This window comes from Enhydra lutris, unplaced genomic scaffold (assembly GCF_002288905.1).
Source record: "Enhydra lutris kenyoni isolate GAN:26980312 unplaced genomic scaffold, ASM228890v2 scaffoldscaffold5, whole genome shotgun sequence".
Taxonomy (NCBI): domain Eukaryota; kingdom Metazoa; phylum Chordata; class Mammalia; order Carnivora; family Mustelidae; genus Enhydra; species Enhydra lutris.
In genome coordinates this window covers 15,795,335-15,811,310 of record NW_019154089.1, presented here as the reverse complement: position 1 = coordinate 15,811,310, position 15,976 = coordinate 15,795,335, and the positions used below count along the sequence as shown (strand labels likewise).

General features: G+C 38.6%; 1 protein-coding gene across 1 annotated transcript; it reads left to right on the top strand.

Moving 5' to 3' along the window:
- Positions 1-4,075: 4,075 nt before the first annotated feature.
- LOC111140808 (uncharacterized protein C5orf47-like) lies at positions 4,076-15,560 on the top strand. Its single transcript, XM_022492996.1, has 4 exons — positions 4,076-4,352; positions 12,557-12,642; positions 14,014-14,113; positions 15,541-15,560. The coding sequence occupies exons 1-4, from the start codon at positions 4,076-4,078 to the stop codon at positions 15,558-15,560; spliced, it is 483 nt and encodes a 160-aa protein (XP_022348704.1).
- The last annotated feature ends 416 nt before the right edge of the window (positions 15,561-15,976 follow it).

The window sequence follows — 15,976 nt, the reverse complement described above, 5'->3', positions numbered from 1 at the left end:
TTTTCATAAAAATCAAAGGGTCAAGTTACCAGGAGATATAACAATTCTAAATGTGTAGACACCTAATAGCAGTTAAAGATATACTAAGCAAATATTGACAGAACTAAAAGAACAAATAAAAATTCAGAGCTATAGAGGATGATCATCAGCACACCTCTGTCAGTAACTGATAGAACAGTCTGACCTAATTTAGTTGAAAGTACAACGTAGATAAAAAGAAATCAACAAGATACATTAATTAAGAAACCTAGATAAGACACTTCACAGATTTGATCAAATTGGCATATATAGAACACTGGCCCCAACAATTACAGCATATACATACTTTTCAATTGCACACAGTTCCCAAAAGTAGAACATATGCTGCATTCTAATGCAAGTCTCAGAAAATTTCAAAGGACTGAAATTCATTCAGAGTGTGGTCACTGACCACTATGTAATTAAGCTAAAAATAAATAACAAAGTTGAAAATCTCCCAAAAGTTTGGAAATGAAACAGTATGCTTATACACAATCCACAGGCCTAAAAAATTACAATTAAAATATTTTGAATTGAATAATGAAAATTTCACATATAAAACTTGTGGCATGCAGCTAAAGCTATGCTCAGAGGAAAATGTATAGCTTTACATACCTGCATTAGAAAAAAAGGTCTCAACATCAATGATTTAAATATCTATCTTAGGATGTTATAAAGAGAATTAGTGAATAATAGAGGGAATTGACAAAGTCAAAAGTTGATTCTTTGAACAGATTAATAAAATTGGTAACCTACTGTTGAGAACAAATCATATAAAAAGCGTACATAAGTTATCAATATCAGAAATGAAAAGGGAGATATCCCAATGCTCCTAGAGACATTAAGGAGATAAATGAAGGAATATTTGAACAATTTTTGTTACTGAGTTTTAAATGATAGAAGGAACGAACAAATCCTAGAAGAACACAGTTTACTAAACTGACCCCCCCAAAAAAAATAGAAAATCTGAATAATCCTATAACAACTAAAGACATTCTTACAAAGAAAACCCCATGCCCAGATGTCTTCATCAGTAAGTACTATCAAATACATAAGAAGTTGTAAGCCATTCTCTCTCATGAACATAGAAGTGAAAAGTCTAAAGAAAACAATCTTGAAAAATCATATTTAGAGGTATAGCAATCATATAGTATGATATTATGTCACAAGTAAGTAGGATTTATCCCAGGCAGAGGGTTGGTTTAACATTAGGATTTGATCAGTGCAATTCATCACATTTACAGAATAAGGGAGTAAAATTATATAGTCATCTCAATAGATTATAGCTAAAGTACTGGATAAAATGTAACACCAAACTGAACTCAAAATAGAAGGAAACTACCTTAATCTGATAAATATTATGATAAAAAACAAATTTACAGCAAATATTATACTTAATAATAAAACACTAAAACTTCCCTTTGAGATCAGAAATAAGACAAGGATATTTACTATCATCATTTGTATTCACAAATTATATTGGAGATTTTAGCCAAAGTGGACTGGATATCCATATAAAAAATAATTAATCTTGACTCTCTACATCATACTACTCATAAAAATCAATTCCAGGTGAATTAAATATTTAAATGTGAAGATAAAACAATAAAGCTTCTAGAAGATAACAGGAGAATATCCAGGAATACACAAAGATTTGTTAAACCAAATTCATAAAGTATAATTCTAAAGAAAAATATTGATATATTGGACTACTTTATTTATTTATAAGATTTTATTTATTTATTTATTTATTGGACAGAGTGACACACAGAGAGGGAACACAAGCAGGGGGAGTGGGAGAGGGAGAAGCAGACTTTCCACTGAGCAGGGAGCCCAATGTGGGGCTACATCCCAGGACCCCGGGACCATGACCTGAGCCAAGGTCAGTTGCTTAACCAACTGAGCCACCCAGGCGCACCTAGACAAGAGATTTAAACACAAAGGATGATATCCAAATAGACAATAAGCCCAACTTCCTAAGTCATTAAGGAAATGCAAATTATAAGAAAGCAATACCACAGTGTGTCGGTCAATTTTATATGTCAAATTGCCTTGGCCACAGTACCCAGATATTTGGTCAAACATTACTGTAGATGTTTCTGCAAAGGTATTTCTTGATGATATTAACATTTAGATGGGTAGACTTTGAATACAGCAGATTACCCTCCATAGTATGGTTGGACCTCATCCAATCACTTGAAGGACTTAATAGAAAAAGAACGACCTCTCTTGAAGAAGGGGGAATTCTGCCAGCAGATGGTCTGCAGACTTGAACTGCAACATCAACTCTTCCCTGGTTCTTCAACCTGCTGCCTATCCTGAAGATTTTGGACTTGGCAGCCTCCATATAAGCCAATTCCTTAAAACCTCTCCCTCCCTCTCCACACATACACACACCCCCACCCACCCACACACCCACATCTTTATTGGCTCTCTTTCTCTGGAAAGCCCTAATACACATATCCATCACAAGGGCTAAAATGAAAACCACTGACAAGGCCAAGTGGTGTTGAACACGTGCAGTAACTGGAATTCGCGTGCTTTGCTAGCAGAAGTGGAAATTTGTACGACCCCTTCAGGTACCTGTTTGTCAGTGGCTACCAAAGCTGAACCTGTGAATACCCTAAGCAATTCCACACTAAAGCACATACCTGCTAATAAATGTTCATCAAAAGATATACATTAATGTTCCCAGCAGCACTATTCATGATGGCCTCAGGCTGGAGACAACCAAATGTCCATCAACAGCGGAATAGATGAATGAATGGCATTATAATCAAATGATGTAGAAACTCATATAATAACTTGTATCTCACAAACATAGCTTGAGTGAAGGAAGTCGAACTGTGGGCAAACCTCACTGATGCTGTTTGAATCGGAAGAGAGCAAAGGGATTGGACCTGGGCAACATGACGAGCTTCGGCAGTGTACCATTTCTTCACCTGGGTGGATCTTACATGGATATATTTAGGGTGTGAAAATTCATCCATCTGTATAGTGATGTTCAGTGCACTTTTCTGCACGTATTGATAATTCAATTAAAAAGATTCATTTTAAGAAAATATGTCTCTGTCACTGCCTGTTTGAGGGAAGTTATTCGTTTTGGAGCCTCAGTTCCTCTGCTGTAAAATGCTGCATGGATTTAAAAGGATGGTCTATGGGAAAATCCGTAAAGTATAAATGTAAAGATATTGCCACATACACTTCATAGGGTATGTACTCAATAAAGGTGACATGAAAGTTAAGTCTAAGGGAACTCTCTCTGTGTGCCAGATGCCCAACATGCCTTATTTTGATTTAACAACCCAATTACCCTGAATTTACTTCTGAGGAAACTGGAAGCTTAGAGAAGAAAAGTAGCTTGCCCAAATAATCCAGCTGGGAACCATGATAGGCCTCAAGTGGGTGTGAGTAAGAAGCTGGCCTCAGGCCGATGGCCCAGCACAACATATACCAGGGTCCCGCTGGAACGCTCTGGCAGCAAAAAGGTGCTGTCTCCTCTCCCCTCCCCCAGGCCCCCAACTTCATTGACCGACACTCCACGTTGGTCAAATCCAGGGTCAGCCGCTCACTCTGAAACCTTCCTCATACCCAGCCACGGGGAGGGGTGTCCCAATGGCCTGCTCCCTTTCCTCCCACCCTCTTCTTGGTTCAGCTCATTTCTTCAAAGGACTGTGCCCCATTGTCTGCTCTCTACCCCCAGTGATCCCGTTCCCAAACCGCACAGCCACTTTCCAGCTGACTGGTCCACCATCGCCCCAACCGAACGCTTCCCGCTCCCCGGCTGTCTGCAGCGTGGTCAACCCCAGACGCTGTCTGCCCCCTGACCACAGGGCGTCCCTCCTGCCTCGCGGACCCCATTGCCGACGCCCCGCCCACCTACTGCTCACGCCCCGCCCCGCGGTCCCGCGGCAGCGCGCGCCCCTCCCCTCCGCACGTGCACCATGGCCCCGCCCCCGCCGGGCGGTCCCGGCAGTCCGCCGGCGTCTCTGCGTCCTGGCGGTGCGCTTCGCGGGTCCTGAGGAAACTCCGCGGCGGTTCCGCTACCAGGGCGGCGATGGCGGCGGGCGGCCGGGAGCCCGAGCGGGACGTGGCGCGCTTCGTTTACGTGACACGCTTCGGCTCGTACCGGTGCGGCGGCGTGTTGCAGCTGGGCAGCCGCCGGGCTCAGGGCCGCGGGAGTACCGGGCGCGGGGTCGGCTGCAGCCCTGAGGAGCCGTGGGCGGCGGCCCCAGCCGGCGCGGAGCTGGCCCCCCGCCCTAGGTCCCGGACCCCTGCTGCTTCCCCTCCGGCGTCGAGAGCGCGGAGCTGTCCCCAGCCGGCGGCGCGAGCAGGTGGCCCCTAGGGGGCGGCGGACGGGCGGGCGGGAGCGAGCCTCTGTCTCAGAGCGGTGGGCGCCTCAGCCTCCCGTCAGCGTTCTGTCAGCCTTCCGGCTCAGCCTCGGTAATCCCGCGCCACCCGCGGCTTCGGGGCCGCGGGCGGCCACTCTCGGCTTCCTGTCAGCCCGGCGGCGTGTGCGGGGCGAAACAGGAGCCCCCCACCTGTCTCTGGCTTTACGCGGGTCCTGGAAAGGGCGCCGAAGGGCACGTGCCGCTCACGTAAGATCCGCCAGACTGACAGGAAGGGTCACTGGATGGAGCCACTTGCGTCCCACACAATGAGGGGGCCCGTGGCGTGCTTGTTGGTATTCTTAGTGGCCACTGAATTTATATATTAGCTTAAGGAGGACTGACGTCTTTACCAGGCTGAGGCACTTCCTTTCTAAAAATGGGAACGTCTTTCCATTTGTTCAGACTGCTTTTGTGTCTTTTCGGAATGTTCTAGATTTGAAATTTTCTATAGGTTTTGTGTATTTCTTTGTTAAATTTATTCCTAGGTGTTTGATTTTCTGTTGTAAATGGGGTTTCCTCCAACGTAATCCCCTCTGTTTATTGTTTGTATATAGGAAGGTTCTAGATCTTCTTTCTTTTCTTTACTTGAGAGACAGAGGGGAAAAGTAGACTCTGCTGCGGTGAGGCTAGATCTCAGGAGCCCGACATCATGACCTGAGCTGAAATCGAGACTGAGAAGCTCAGTCAGCGGAGCCACCCAGGAGCCCCACTTCTTGATCTCTTAAAAAAAAAATTTTTTTCAACTGTATTTAGGATTGGTTTTATATACATTTTGAGGGGGTTCGATAAAGTTATATCTCTAGTAACACACCACCACAATGAAGATGCAGAGCATTTCTATTTCCTGGAAAAGTCCTTCCTCTTTTTTGAGAGCTTATCCCGCCACCTGTGCTTTTTTAGAGTTCATTCAGCTCACCTATTAAAAGCGCACAATTGTGCTTTTGACAGAAATGTGCGACCATCACCATACTCAATTTTGGAACATTTATAATACCCCAAAAGAGAAACCTGTAATTTGTACCATACCCTGTACCCATTAACGCTCAGGATTCCCTCTCACTGCCCACCCCTAACCCTAACCCTACTGCTAAGCAAATTCTAAACTTTGTCTTGATAGATTTGGACATCGCATATAAATCGCATCATACAATATGTAAGCTTTCCTGATTATCTTCTTTGGATTAGCGTATTGGTTTTTGTGTGTTAACTTTAGATCCTAGCACTTCAGTGCATTCTTTTATTATTAGAGTAAGTTTTATCATTGATACTGATTGTCCAGGTATATGATGATGTTATTTGCAAATAGAGAAAATTTCATTTCTTTTTTCTACCCATTCCTATGCCTGAAGTAGATTTGTTTTGTCTTACTGCATCCATTAGCTACGACCTCATGTACAGTGTTGAATAGTAGTGGAGATTGTGGGCATCCTTGCCTTATTCCTGACCTTAGGGGAAATGCCTCTAGTATTCCTCACTAAATAAGGTACTGGTTTAGGACCAAGGCATACATATTTAAAATCTTAAAAAGTATTCCTCAATTTTTATTTTTTTCAGTTTTTTTTTTAAATCATAAATGGGTATTGAATTTTGTCAAAGACTTTCTCAGACCTATGGAGATAAACACATTTTACTGTTAGATTTATTAGTATGGTATATAATATAAATGGATTTTCAATATTGAGCCAACCTTGCATTCTTGCAATAAATCCTACTTGGTTATGATGTGTTATTTTCTTAAAGTAGCTTGAACTCTGCTAATAATTTGTTTAGAATTTTACATCGTGATCTGTAGTTTTTCTTTCTTTGTGCTTCATCTGGTTTAGGTGTTAAAGTTATATTTACTTAATACAAGGAATTACAAAGTTTTCCTTCCTTTTTAATGCTCTGGAAAAATTTGTAGAACAGTGGGACTATCTGGTGTTTGAAGGTTTTATAGAATTCTGTGAAATCATCTGGGTCTAGTGCTTTTTGTGGAATAATTCCTTAACAACTTTTTCTCTGTCTTCTATGAAATTGCTCTTTTTAAGCTTTCTAATTCTAATGGGTGAATTTTGGCAATCTATATTTCCCTAGGAAATTATCTGTTTCATCTGTGTTTCTAAATCTGTTTGCATAGAAGTACGTGAAGTAGTGTCTTATAATTTAAAAAAATTTGTTGTGTTTCAATTGTTATTTCCCACCTGTCATTTTTTTTCTGTATGTATGTGTACTCCCCCCTTTTCTTGATCAAGTTAGCCAGTGTTTTGTTTTAATTTTTAAAAAAACAGGATTTCAATTTATTAATGAGACAACTTGTTTTTCTAGTCTTTTTCTCATTAAAAAATAAAAAAGGTGAAACTTTATTATCTCCTTGCATGTACTTTCTTTTTGTTTACTTTGTTCTTTTTATACTTTTTCTTTCAGCAGGACATTTCATTCATTTATTTTTATTCTTCCTTTTTCTTGATAAGTGTTTATTGCAATACATTTTCTTCTAACAACTACTTTAAGTCCCATAGATTCTATATACACAGTGTTTCCATTGTCACTATTATTTAAAATTATAATTTCAGTTTGTATTACCCTTCTCATTCTAGAGTTACTTAATAGATTCAAGGTTTTTTTTTTTTTTTAATGTCTGGGAATTTTTTGTTTTGTTTTCGTTAGTACACTGTTTTACTGAATTATTTTTTAAAAAAGATTTTATTTATTTATTTGTCAGAGAGCACAAGCAGGGGGAGTGGCAGACAAAGGGAGAAGCAGGCTCCTGCTGAGCAAGGAGCCCGATGTGGTACTGGATCCCAGGACCCTGAGATCATGACCTGAGCCGAAGGCAGACACTTAACCTACTGAGCCACCCAGCTGTCCCTATTTTGTTGCATTTTGATCCGAGTGTTTGTAAGGTCTCCATTTTTACGGATGCTACTGATGTTTTCTTTGTGACCTAATTTATGATCCTTCCGTTTTGTTCTTTTTCTCCCCTGGAACCCATGCAATTGGAAGACTATCCCTTTAAATCAGCTTGCCCTTTAAACTCAGTCAGTTCCATTAAATGGCATGCTTAGTACTTTATGTGATGTCTGGCCTTTTAAATTGCACATTGAAATCCCTTCTCTGTCATTTGTGCTCTAATCTGTCTGGTGTTGTTTTAGTATTTTCAAATTTAGGGTGGATTTAATCTTTCTGTTGGTTGCTGCAGCTCTCCTGCAGGTACTTTTTCTGGTGTCCCTCTTCTCTTCCCTGGTGGCCACAAAGCCCTGCTTGGGTGGAGCTGGAGCATATAGGATCATAGCTCTGTAATTGAATGATTTTTCTTATTTTACTTAAATGTTATTTTGCAGTTTCAGTGTTTTCTGTCCTCAAGTAATGCTGAGGGTGTGGTTTTGTGTAGAATTTTCAAAATGTGAAGTTTGGTGTGAAATTTTGGGAATGCAGCTTCTCTACATTTCTCATGGTCTTCAGTGACTCAGAAAGTCCAAAACTGAAGGTTTCTGAACAAGAGAAGTAAGGGGCACTTTGGTTCCTCAGTCGGTTAATGGACCGACTCTTGGTTTCAGCTCAAGTCATGACTTCAAGGTTGTGGGATTGAGCCCCACATTGGGTCTGTGCTCTGCACAGAGTCTGCATGCCCCTCTCCTTCTGCTTCTCCTCTTCCTCTCTCTCTCTCTCTCTCAAGTAAATAAATTTTAAAAAGAGAGAAGTGATAGAGTTAGATTTACTCAGGCCATGCTATATAAGAGAGAGCAAATTGGAGGCAGGCAAGACTGAAGCCCAAGTTGAGGAATGTATAAATATTTTGTTTGTTAGCCTTCCAGACTAAATTCACTTTGATAATTTAGATGTATAAGATGGTACTCTGTGGGACTTGATTGACTCCTGAGAATGAGCTGTGGCAGGAAGCCTTCAGATATACTAAGCAGGGCCATGATTTTGGACTCCAAGCCCCTCTAATGGCCTCAGTGTTAAAAGGCACTCAGGTTTTTGTTTTGTTTTGTTTTGTTCTGGCCCCTCTGCCAAGGATCAAAAAATCCAGGGGTAGTATAAGACACTTTAGCCCTGGGTTTCCAGCTTCTTTGAATAGTTGAAACAAGATAAAAGGTTTACTCTAGGAAAAGGAGAGAGTATGGTGATGGTGGTGGTAGTAGTGGCGGTGAGGAGCTCTACAGCTTAGGCAAGAAGCCAGGAAAAAATACAGTGGATTTGATTGAGAGCCGATATTGCTTTAGTGCCACAAATCAAAGGACGAATAATAGTCCATCAGCAAGATAGTGGATTAAAAGTGAAGAACACTGAAAGTGGATGAAGAAGCTTCTGGAAGAAAGGGGGGTGGAATGGAAGGGACGCATGAATTCGTGCTTGAGATCACCACCTATGCCAGTTAGGAGTAACTGGGTAGCTGAGATTATAAAACCAGTGTTGTGTTGTTGTAACTTTATGCGGTGCAGACCTAGGATCACTTTCTTATGCTTGGTTTCTCTGCTGAGGTGGGAAAAGACAATAAGGCAGTTTGCCCTGAATTTTGGTTTTGAAATTTTGGGATTTTTGCTGCTCCTTTGTAGTAGGGGTAACATGATCTGATATGGAGGACGGAGTTGGGCTGGGAGAGATTGGAGGCCAGAGTCCTGTTAGAGGACAATCACAGTAGTCCAGTGCAAAGATAAAAGGTCTCACCCAAGGCAGCAACAATATAGAATACACAGGATCAATGACTGACTAAAATATGGAGAAGGAAGTTTTGATGCCAACTCTGAAGTTGATGCGCTAGGCCGCTGGGCAGACGATGGAGCCATTAACTTCAGAGTCCCCTTGCTGTGCTTGTGAGACCAGGAATAGGGTCATAGATTTATATTTAAACCAAGCCAGAAGTGCTTAAGTTTTACTCTGTTTTTGGTATATTTAATATTAATATTAAGGGGATGTTTATTAAATACTTATGCTTCGTACTCTATGGGGATTAGGTAAATTATGTATCCATTCAACAACATTGAACACTTTCAACACTGTGGGAACTAGATTAGGTGCTAGTGACATAGATGAATCAGAATATTCTGCTGTCAAGGAACTTCTAAATGAATAATATGAATATAAGCTAGTAGACAGGAATGCTGTAAGAGAGATCTGACAAAGGCTTTAATAGTTTAGGGAAAGGAAAGACATAAAGGTAGGAAATAAAGGGACACAAATGGGAGAAATTGCTAGTGGAAGGTTGAGATTATCAAGAGCATTGGCTTTGAAATCAGAAAGATATAATCTTGGCTCTGTCATTTACTAGTAGTGTAATATTAGCCAACTTAACTACTCTGATTCTCTGTTTCCTTATATGTAAAATGGGAATAATAGTTCTTACCACAACAGGTTACTACAAAGACTAGGAGAAGTACAGAATGCATGCAGAGTACCCAGCACAGTGTTTGATATAGAATAAATGTACAGAGATGGTTTGGAGGAAAGGGGGGGGGGATTATCCCAGTGAGTAGTATATAGTAGGCCTGAATAATATTGAATGAATGAAAACGAAGTTTTGGACCAGATTGTAGAATGCCTTGGAGACTGTCATTTCATAGTCACTGAAGATTTTTGAATGGTGGAGTAAAGTGATCAGAGACAGGTACACTTCTGTAAGATATACTTGAAGTTGTTTTTGTAAAGTGTAGTGGAGTTTAGAAATCCAGGAGCAGGAAAATCAGGTAACTCTTCTAACATTTCAAGCAAGACTAATAAATCAATTCTCACAGAACTTGGGAGATATATTCATAATTTATATACAATAGAGGATGACAAGTGCTCTTGTGGAAGTACAAATAATTGCTTTGGAAGTGGTGAATAATTTGAGGGTGAGGGAATCAGGGAAGGTTTTATGGTGATTGAAGCTCCATGAGAGTCACACATGTTGCTGAGCCAGGAGGGAATTACTGGTGGGAAAAATTGTGTGAGCATAGCCCTCTGTATAGATCTGTAACAGAGAGTGATTAGGGAAGAAGTAGGAGTATATTTTGAGTGTGTAGAAACCGTGTAGAAAGAAGGCTAGAGAAAGACTGGAAACATTAAGTTGGGACAAAGTCTTTGGTGTAGGCTGGAGCTCCCCTTAGTGAAGTTTGCAAAACAAGTAGGAGAAATGATTTTGTCTTTTTTCTTTCTTACATCCTCTATACTCCTTGATATTTTAGATCCCCAGTAATTACAGGTAGACTTGATGGTTCCTATCCTGACCTCAAGGAGTCATGTCTAGGTTAGGCAAGACTTAAAATGGAGAACATTTGAGAATGATGCAAGTACAGTATTCCAAAGGTGTTGGCATTTAGAGAAAAAGGTACATCTGGGTATATGAAGAACAGAGATTCTTAGACTTGAGTTGTTTTCCTACCATATCATCTGCACTATCATTTACTTAATATATTTATTTAAATATTTGCATTTTTTCCTCTCAACTAAATTTCTTTTGAGAACACTTTACATCATTATCTCAGTGACAAACTTATACAGTTTGCCACAAATAGAAATTAATTAAAAACAATCTAATAAAGACAAAGCAATATTATTAAATTCTAGCCAAATAGCTTGTCTAACAAATGTTGTCTGTAGTCATAGAGAGAGAGAAGCTAATCTCTGAAGTCATATTGACATATTAGTTCCAAACTCAGACTTTCTCCCTGATGTAATCAGATTAAAAAATAATGGGAAAGATATTGAGTTTCTCACTGTATGATTTAAGGTTCTTTAGTGCCAGTCTGTGCCCCACCCAGAATCAGTGGCACGCTTCTTACAAATTGGGAAATGCCATTTTATTTTATTTTTTTTTATTTTTATTTTTTTTAAAGATTTTATTTATTTATTTGACAGAGAGAGAGATCACAAGTAGGCAGAGAGACAGTCAGAGAGAGAGGAGGAAGCAGGCTCCCTGCTGAGCAGAGAGCCCGATGCGGGCCTTGATCCCAGGACCCTGGGACCATGACCCGAGCTGAAGGCAGAGGCTTTAACCCACTGAGCCACCCAGGCGCCCGGGAAATGCCATTTTAGAACATATTCTAATTCACTAGCAAAAGTAATACTTATTGCCTATCTAATATGTATGGTATTAGATACTGGATCTCTAATAAAGAATAAAACACACTCCCCAAGTTAACAACATGAAAAATCTCATGGTAATTGAGCATAGGGTGCTTTCTGAAATCAGAGAAGTTTCCTGGAAAGCTAAATATTGAATGGGGGGAAGAAAGCCAGGTATAGAGTGGTAGTGGTAGGGCAGGGGTAAGGTGGGTAAGGGTTTGGGTGGGTGGATTACAGACAAATATAAAGGCTTTCAGGGAGCACATGCTCACTGTTTTATGACTTTGTCTTTGGACACACAAGCCCTTGGGTTTTCTTCTAACAGTTAATATTTGGGAAGGCAGCATGGTTTAGTGAGTAGAGGAAGGAAACTTACTCACTCTGACAAACCTTTATTAGTACCTACTATGTGTCTGGTTGTGTGGGTAGAAAAATGGCAAAGACACACATAGCTTTGCCCTTAGGGAGGTCACAGCCTAATAGAGGAAACACATTATAAATATGTGATATAAAAGTGTGCTAAGTGATGTGACTTCGGTGTTCCTGGAGCTAGTGCTGTGCACTGTAGAGAGGTGATGGTGTGAGCTGAGTCTTGAAGAGCAGGTAGAAATTTGCCTGGCAGGTGTGTGTGTGTGTACGTACACGCATGCATGTACACAGAGTGTTTTAGCCATCTAGAACAGCATGTGTGAATGCTGGGAAGTATAAGAACACGGCACTTGAGGAACCAAAGGTATTTGGGACAGTTGAAATCATAATGTGTGTCTGGAGTTGAATGGAGAAGAAAGGAGAATATAGAGATGCATTGGGTCAAGATGTGGCTTCTGGTATTTGTTTGGTGTTGCTGACTTTTTGGGACTCATCTGTCAAATCAGTAAAGAAAGGAGATTTCCTAGGCATTTCCAAGGTAGTTTCTTGGTTTTCTCCTCCAGCATATTACTAGCTAATTTGTAAACTGGTATTATCTAGTGACTAGAAATATACCAACGAGTGTAAAAATCCCCAAAGACAGCTCAAGAGACATTTATAATTGTGCCTGTTATCAGGATAGTGAATCCTGTAAAATATGTGCCGGCCTTGATCTTTTACCTTTTCACTCTCTCTCTTTTTTTTTAAATTAGCTTTAACCCAGAAGAATTTAGCTAAAAAGTTTGATTTCCCCATCCCTTTGAAAGAAGCTTCCAAAGTAGCGAAGAAAAAGAAAAAGGTATATTATAAAGGAGAATGAGCAGTATTTGAATTTTAGATTAACCTTTCTAAATACAAATGTGTGAAGATACTCAACAGTAGAAATAGTTCCATCTTTTGAAAGTTTAATTTACTGAAGTGAGAAAATAGAATTAATTTAGCAGAAATGGAATTGGGTTTGGAAATATTTATTAACTGTAGAGAACAGTCCTTCCAGTGTTTGAAGATATAAACACATTTTAATCAAAATGTAATGGGAGATTTTTCAAAGCATGAAAATGTATGTCTCATAGAATATAGCAAACTTCAATAGATAGTATAATATAAAGAGAAAATCATGGATTTAACAGAAAAGAATAACATATCTGTATTGGTGTCATATTGCTCTTTTAAAGACAAGGGATATACATTTAGTTTGTAGAAGGAAAGCTAACAGTGATGAGCCTTTACTGCTGAACCATTTTCACCTCTAGTTGTCCACATATCATGGTAATTTGAGTGTTTTAAACATATTCAAGATCACTAGCTCTACAAATCTTTGTTTTCTACCATATATTTTACACTTTGGTTTAAAGAAACTATTAGTGATAATGACATATAAAATTGTATTATTTCTGCACTTTGACTCTGTATGAGTTACAACCCAGGCACCGTATAAAATAACGTTCAAGGAGATTCACCCTAAATGTATTTTGAGTGTACATCTCATCTTCCCTCTATGTTAAGAACTATTTCTTCCAAGAACCAATTCCCCTTGGGTGAGGAGAACAGAGCGGTAGCCAATTTTTACTTATAACTAATATATGTCACATACTGAGGTATGTGCTTTATCTATATTTCATATATTTATACATATTTTTCACTAATTCTAATAATCCAATATATGAAGTTATTATTAGATGAGATGTAAAACACTTCCCAATGTCAAGCAACTGTTAAGTGGCAAAGCCAGAATTTGAGTCTAGATTTGTTTGCTTCCATAGTTCTCATTGGAGAACTGTCTGGTATTTTTGCTTTGGTGTGTCCTAGGAGAAATGTTTAATTCTTAACTAGAATAAAATACATTAAAAACTACAAGAAAATACAAAAAAATACCATTAAAAACAAAATTGGATGTGTTGGAACAACTTAGGTAGGACTTTATAGATCTTGCCTTCATCCAGGAGAGTTAATGTAAATACTACAGAGAGGAAATGCTAGGAAGTTAGCAGAAGAGATGACTGATTGTATGAAAACAATTACATTTAAGTTTTAGGTCTCTAAGTGCTGTTATTGTTTTATAGTGATACCCATTGACAGGCAACACGGTTGAGTCACTGCCAGTTGCCTCTGTCAGAATGTATTCCTGCTTCTCTGCTAAGTGTTCCTTAACTCTGCTTACTTTTTTAAGGTTTCAGTATGGAATAGAGTGTACAAAGTCATTTCTAGAATGCTTGAAGAAAATGAAAAATATAGACTCAGGCTGAAATACCAACAACTATCCTGTGAAAGTAAGTTAACACAATTTTTGATTGTATTAAAGAAGACTGGCTTCCCTAACCATTTAGTCACCCTTGGGTCACATTAGTCTAGTACTTCTCCTAATGGTCACATTCAGTGTACAGGACTATAGAAATGTGGCTACCATATTATCACTGTTCATCATAATTATAAGTACAAAACGTTTTAAGCTGAGCTATAGACTAGACCACAGGCGTAGGTGTGAGTGGAGGGGCATAGAAGGTAAATGTTGACTAAATTTACTGAGCGAAAGGAACACACTTGTTTGTTAAATCTGAATTTTAATGTCAGCTTTTTAATACAATTACAAAACTCATCCATATTGAAGAAAAACATTTTAACTGCAATATAAAATGATATATTCTGTGTCACTTTGTTACTTCCTTCCATGGATGCTGCAGTCTAATGCATTTGACAAAACTGCCCTTGAATTATGGCCTTGATGTCATGAATTCATTCCTGGAAAACAACTCATAAATTAAACCAGGTTCTAAAGCTGCATCAATATTGAATTGATATTGTGGGCAGAGCAAAATTAGATGTAATCTTGTATACTTATTGAAGTAATTGGAAGTTCTGGATTCTCAAGTTGGATTAAATTTATGTAACTAATAATGCCACATGAATTGATAGATCATAATAGTTACTTCCTTTCCTTCACATACTTGTTCTAATATTCATGTTACCATGCTGAACACTTTTATAGGTTTTTAGTACCATCACTCAATGACAGCTACTATTTTGACAGTAAATCTGCAGAATTGAGTTTTGTGAAGATCATTTTCATAAGATGATAATTAGAATAGAATGCCATTTTGTAAGCAGTGTTACACTGGAAACTCATTACTCTTTGTGTAATATTGCATTAATAATGGCATAAATTGTTTGCAATGAGGACGTATAAACCAATGTTCAGATTAGTGATACTCTATTTTATTTATTCAGTTAAGAAGGAGAATGAGGCAGAAGTGAGGATTAGGAGGAAAACAGTAGTCTGTGGTTTTTTAGGTGATAAGGATGTTTGAATAGATAGAGCAATGCACACAAACCCTGAATATTGTTCTAGGTGTTAATCCAGATCCAGTTACTTTAATAGACAGATTACATCTAATATTGCTCTGGCCATACCTTGAACTTGTCAATTCTCTTGTGATATTTACTACTAACCATCAAGTAATCTTATAAAGCTTATTTGGCAAATTAAAATAATATTCTGTGTTTTCCAGAAATAGCTTGTTATAAACAAGTACCCTTGTAATTTATTATTTTGCATTACAATTTTCAACCAGATTATAAAAACTGATAATATTGTTTTAGAAATGTATTATAATTCTTATTTCTTAATATGTATTTATTAATGGGAATACCAGTGCTAGAGTCCAACTTGAATTTTCTGTATATTTTATGTTGTTCCTAGACTCAAATTACACAAGATGAAATCTTATCTTCTGGTAAGAATCCATTTATATAACAGTTATAAAATATAGGTTTTATTCCTTCCCCTTTACACTTACCTTTTGCAACCTTTAGTGTATGCCCATTGCTGATTCCAGCCTGTTTCCTTCCTTTAACCCAGTGTTTGGCACATAGTAAGCACTCATTAAATATTTGTTGAAACTTAATAAACTTCATTTGAGCCCCATATTTATAGTGCTATTGAAACTACTCTTTCCATGATCCATGGTTTTTGTTTTTGTGGGTTTGTTTGTTTGTTTATATTTCCTGGCTCGCTTTTCTTTCTGAACTTGTCACATTTAATATTATCTTACTACTACTTTCAATTTTTCTTCTTTCTTAGTGTCCTGAAGGATATGACATGGTTTTCTTTCTGCTTTTCTGACCATATTTTTTTG

Bases quoted from the DNA above. Each gene is read 5' to 3' on its own strand.
- LOC111140808 (XM_022492996.1), top strand. From the start codon at position 4,076: ATGGCGGCGGGCGGCCGGGAGCCCGAGCGGGACGTGGCGCGCTTCGTT. The intron at 4,353-12,556 runs GTGGCCCCTAGG...TTTTTAAATTAG, and splicing joins CCAGCCGGCGGCGCGAGCAG to CTTTAACCCAGAAGAATTTA. The intron at 14,114-15,540 runs GTAAGTTAACAC...TGTTGTTCCTAG, and splicing joins CCAACAACTATCCTGTGAAA to ACTCAAATTACACAAGATGA.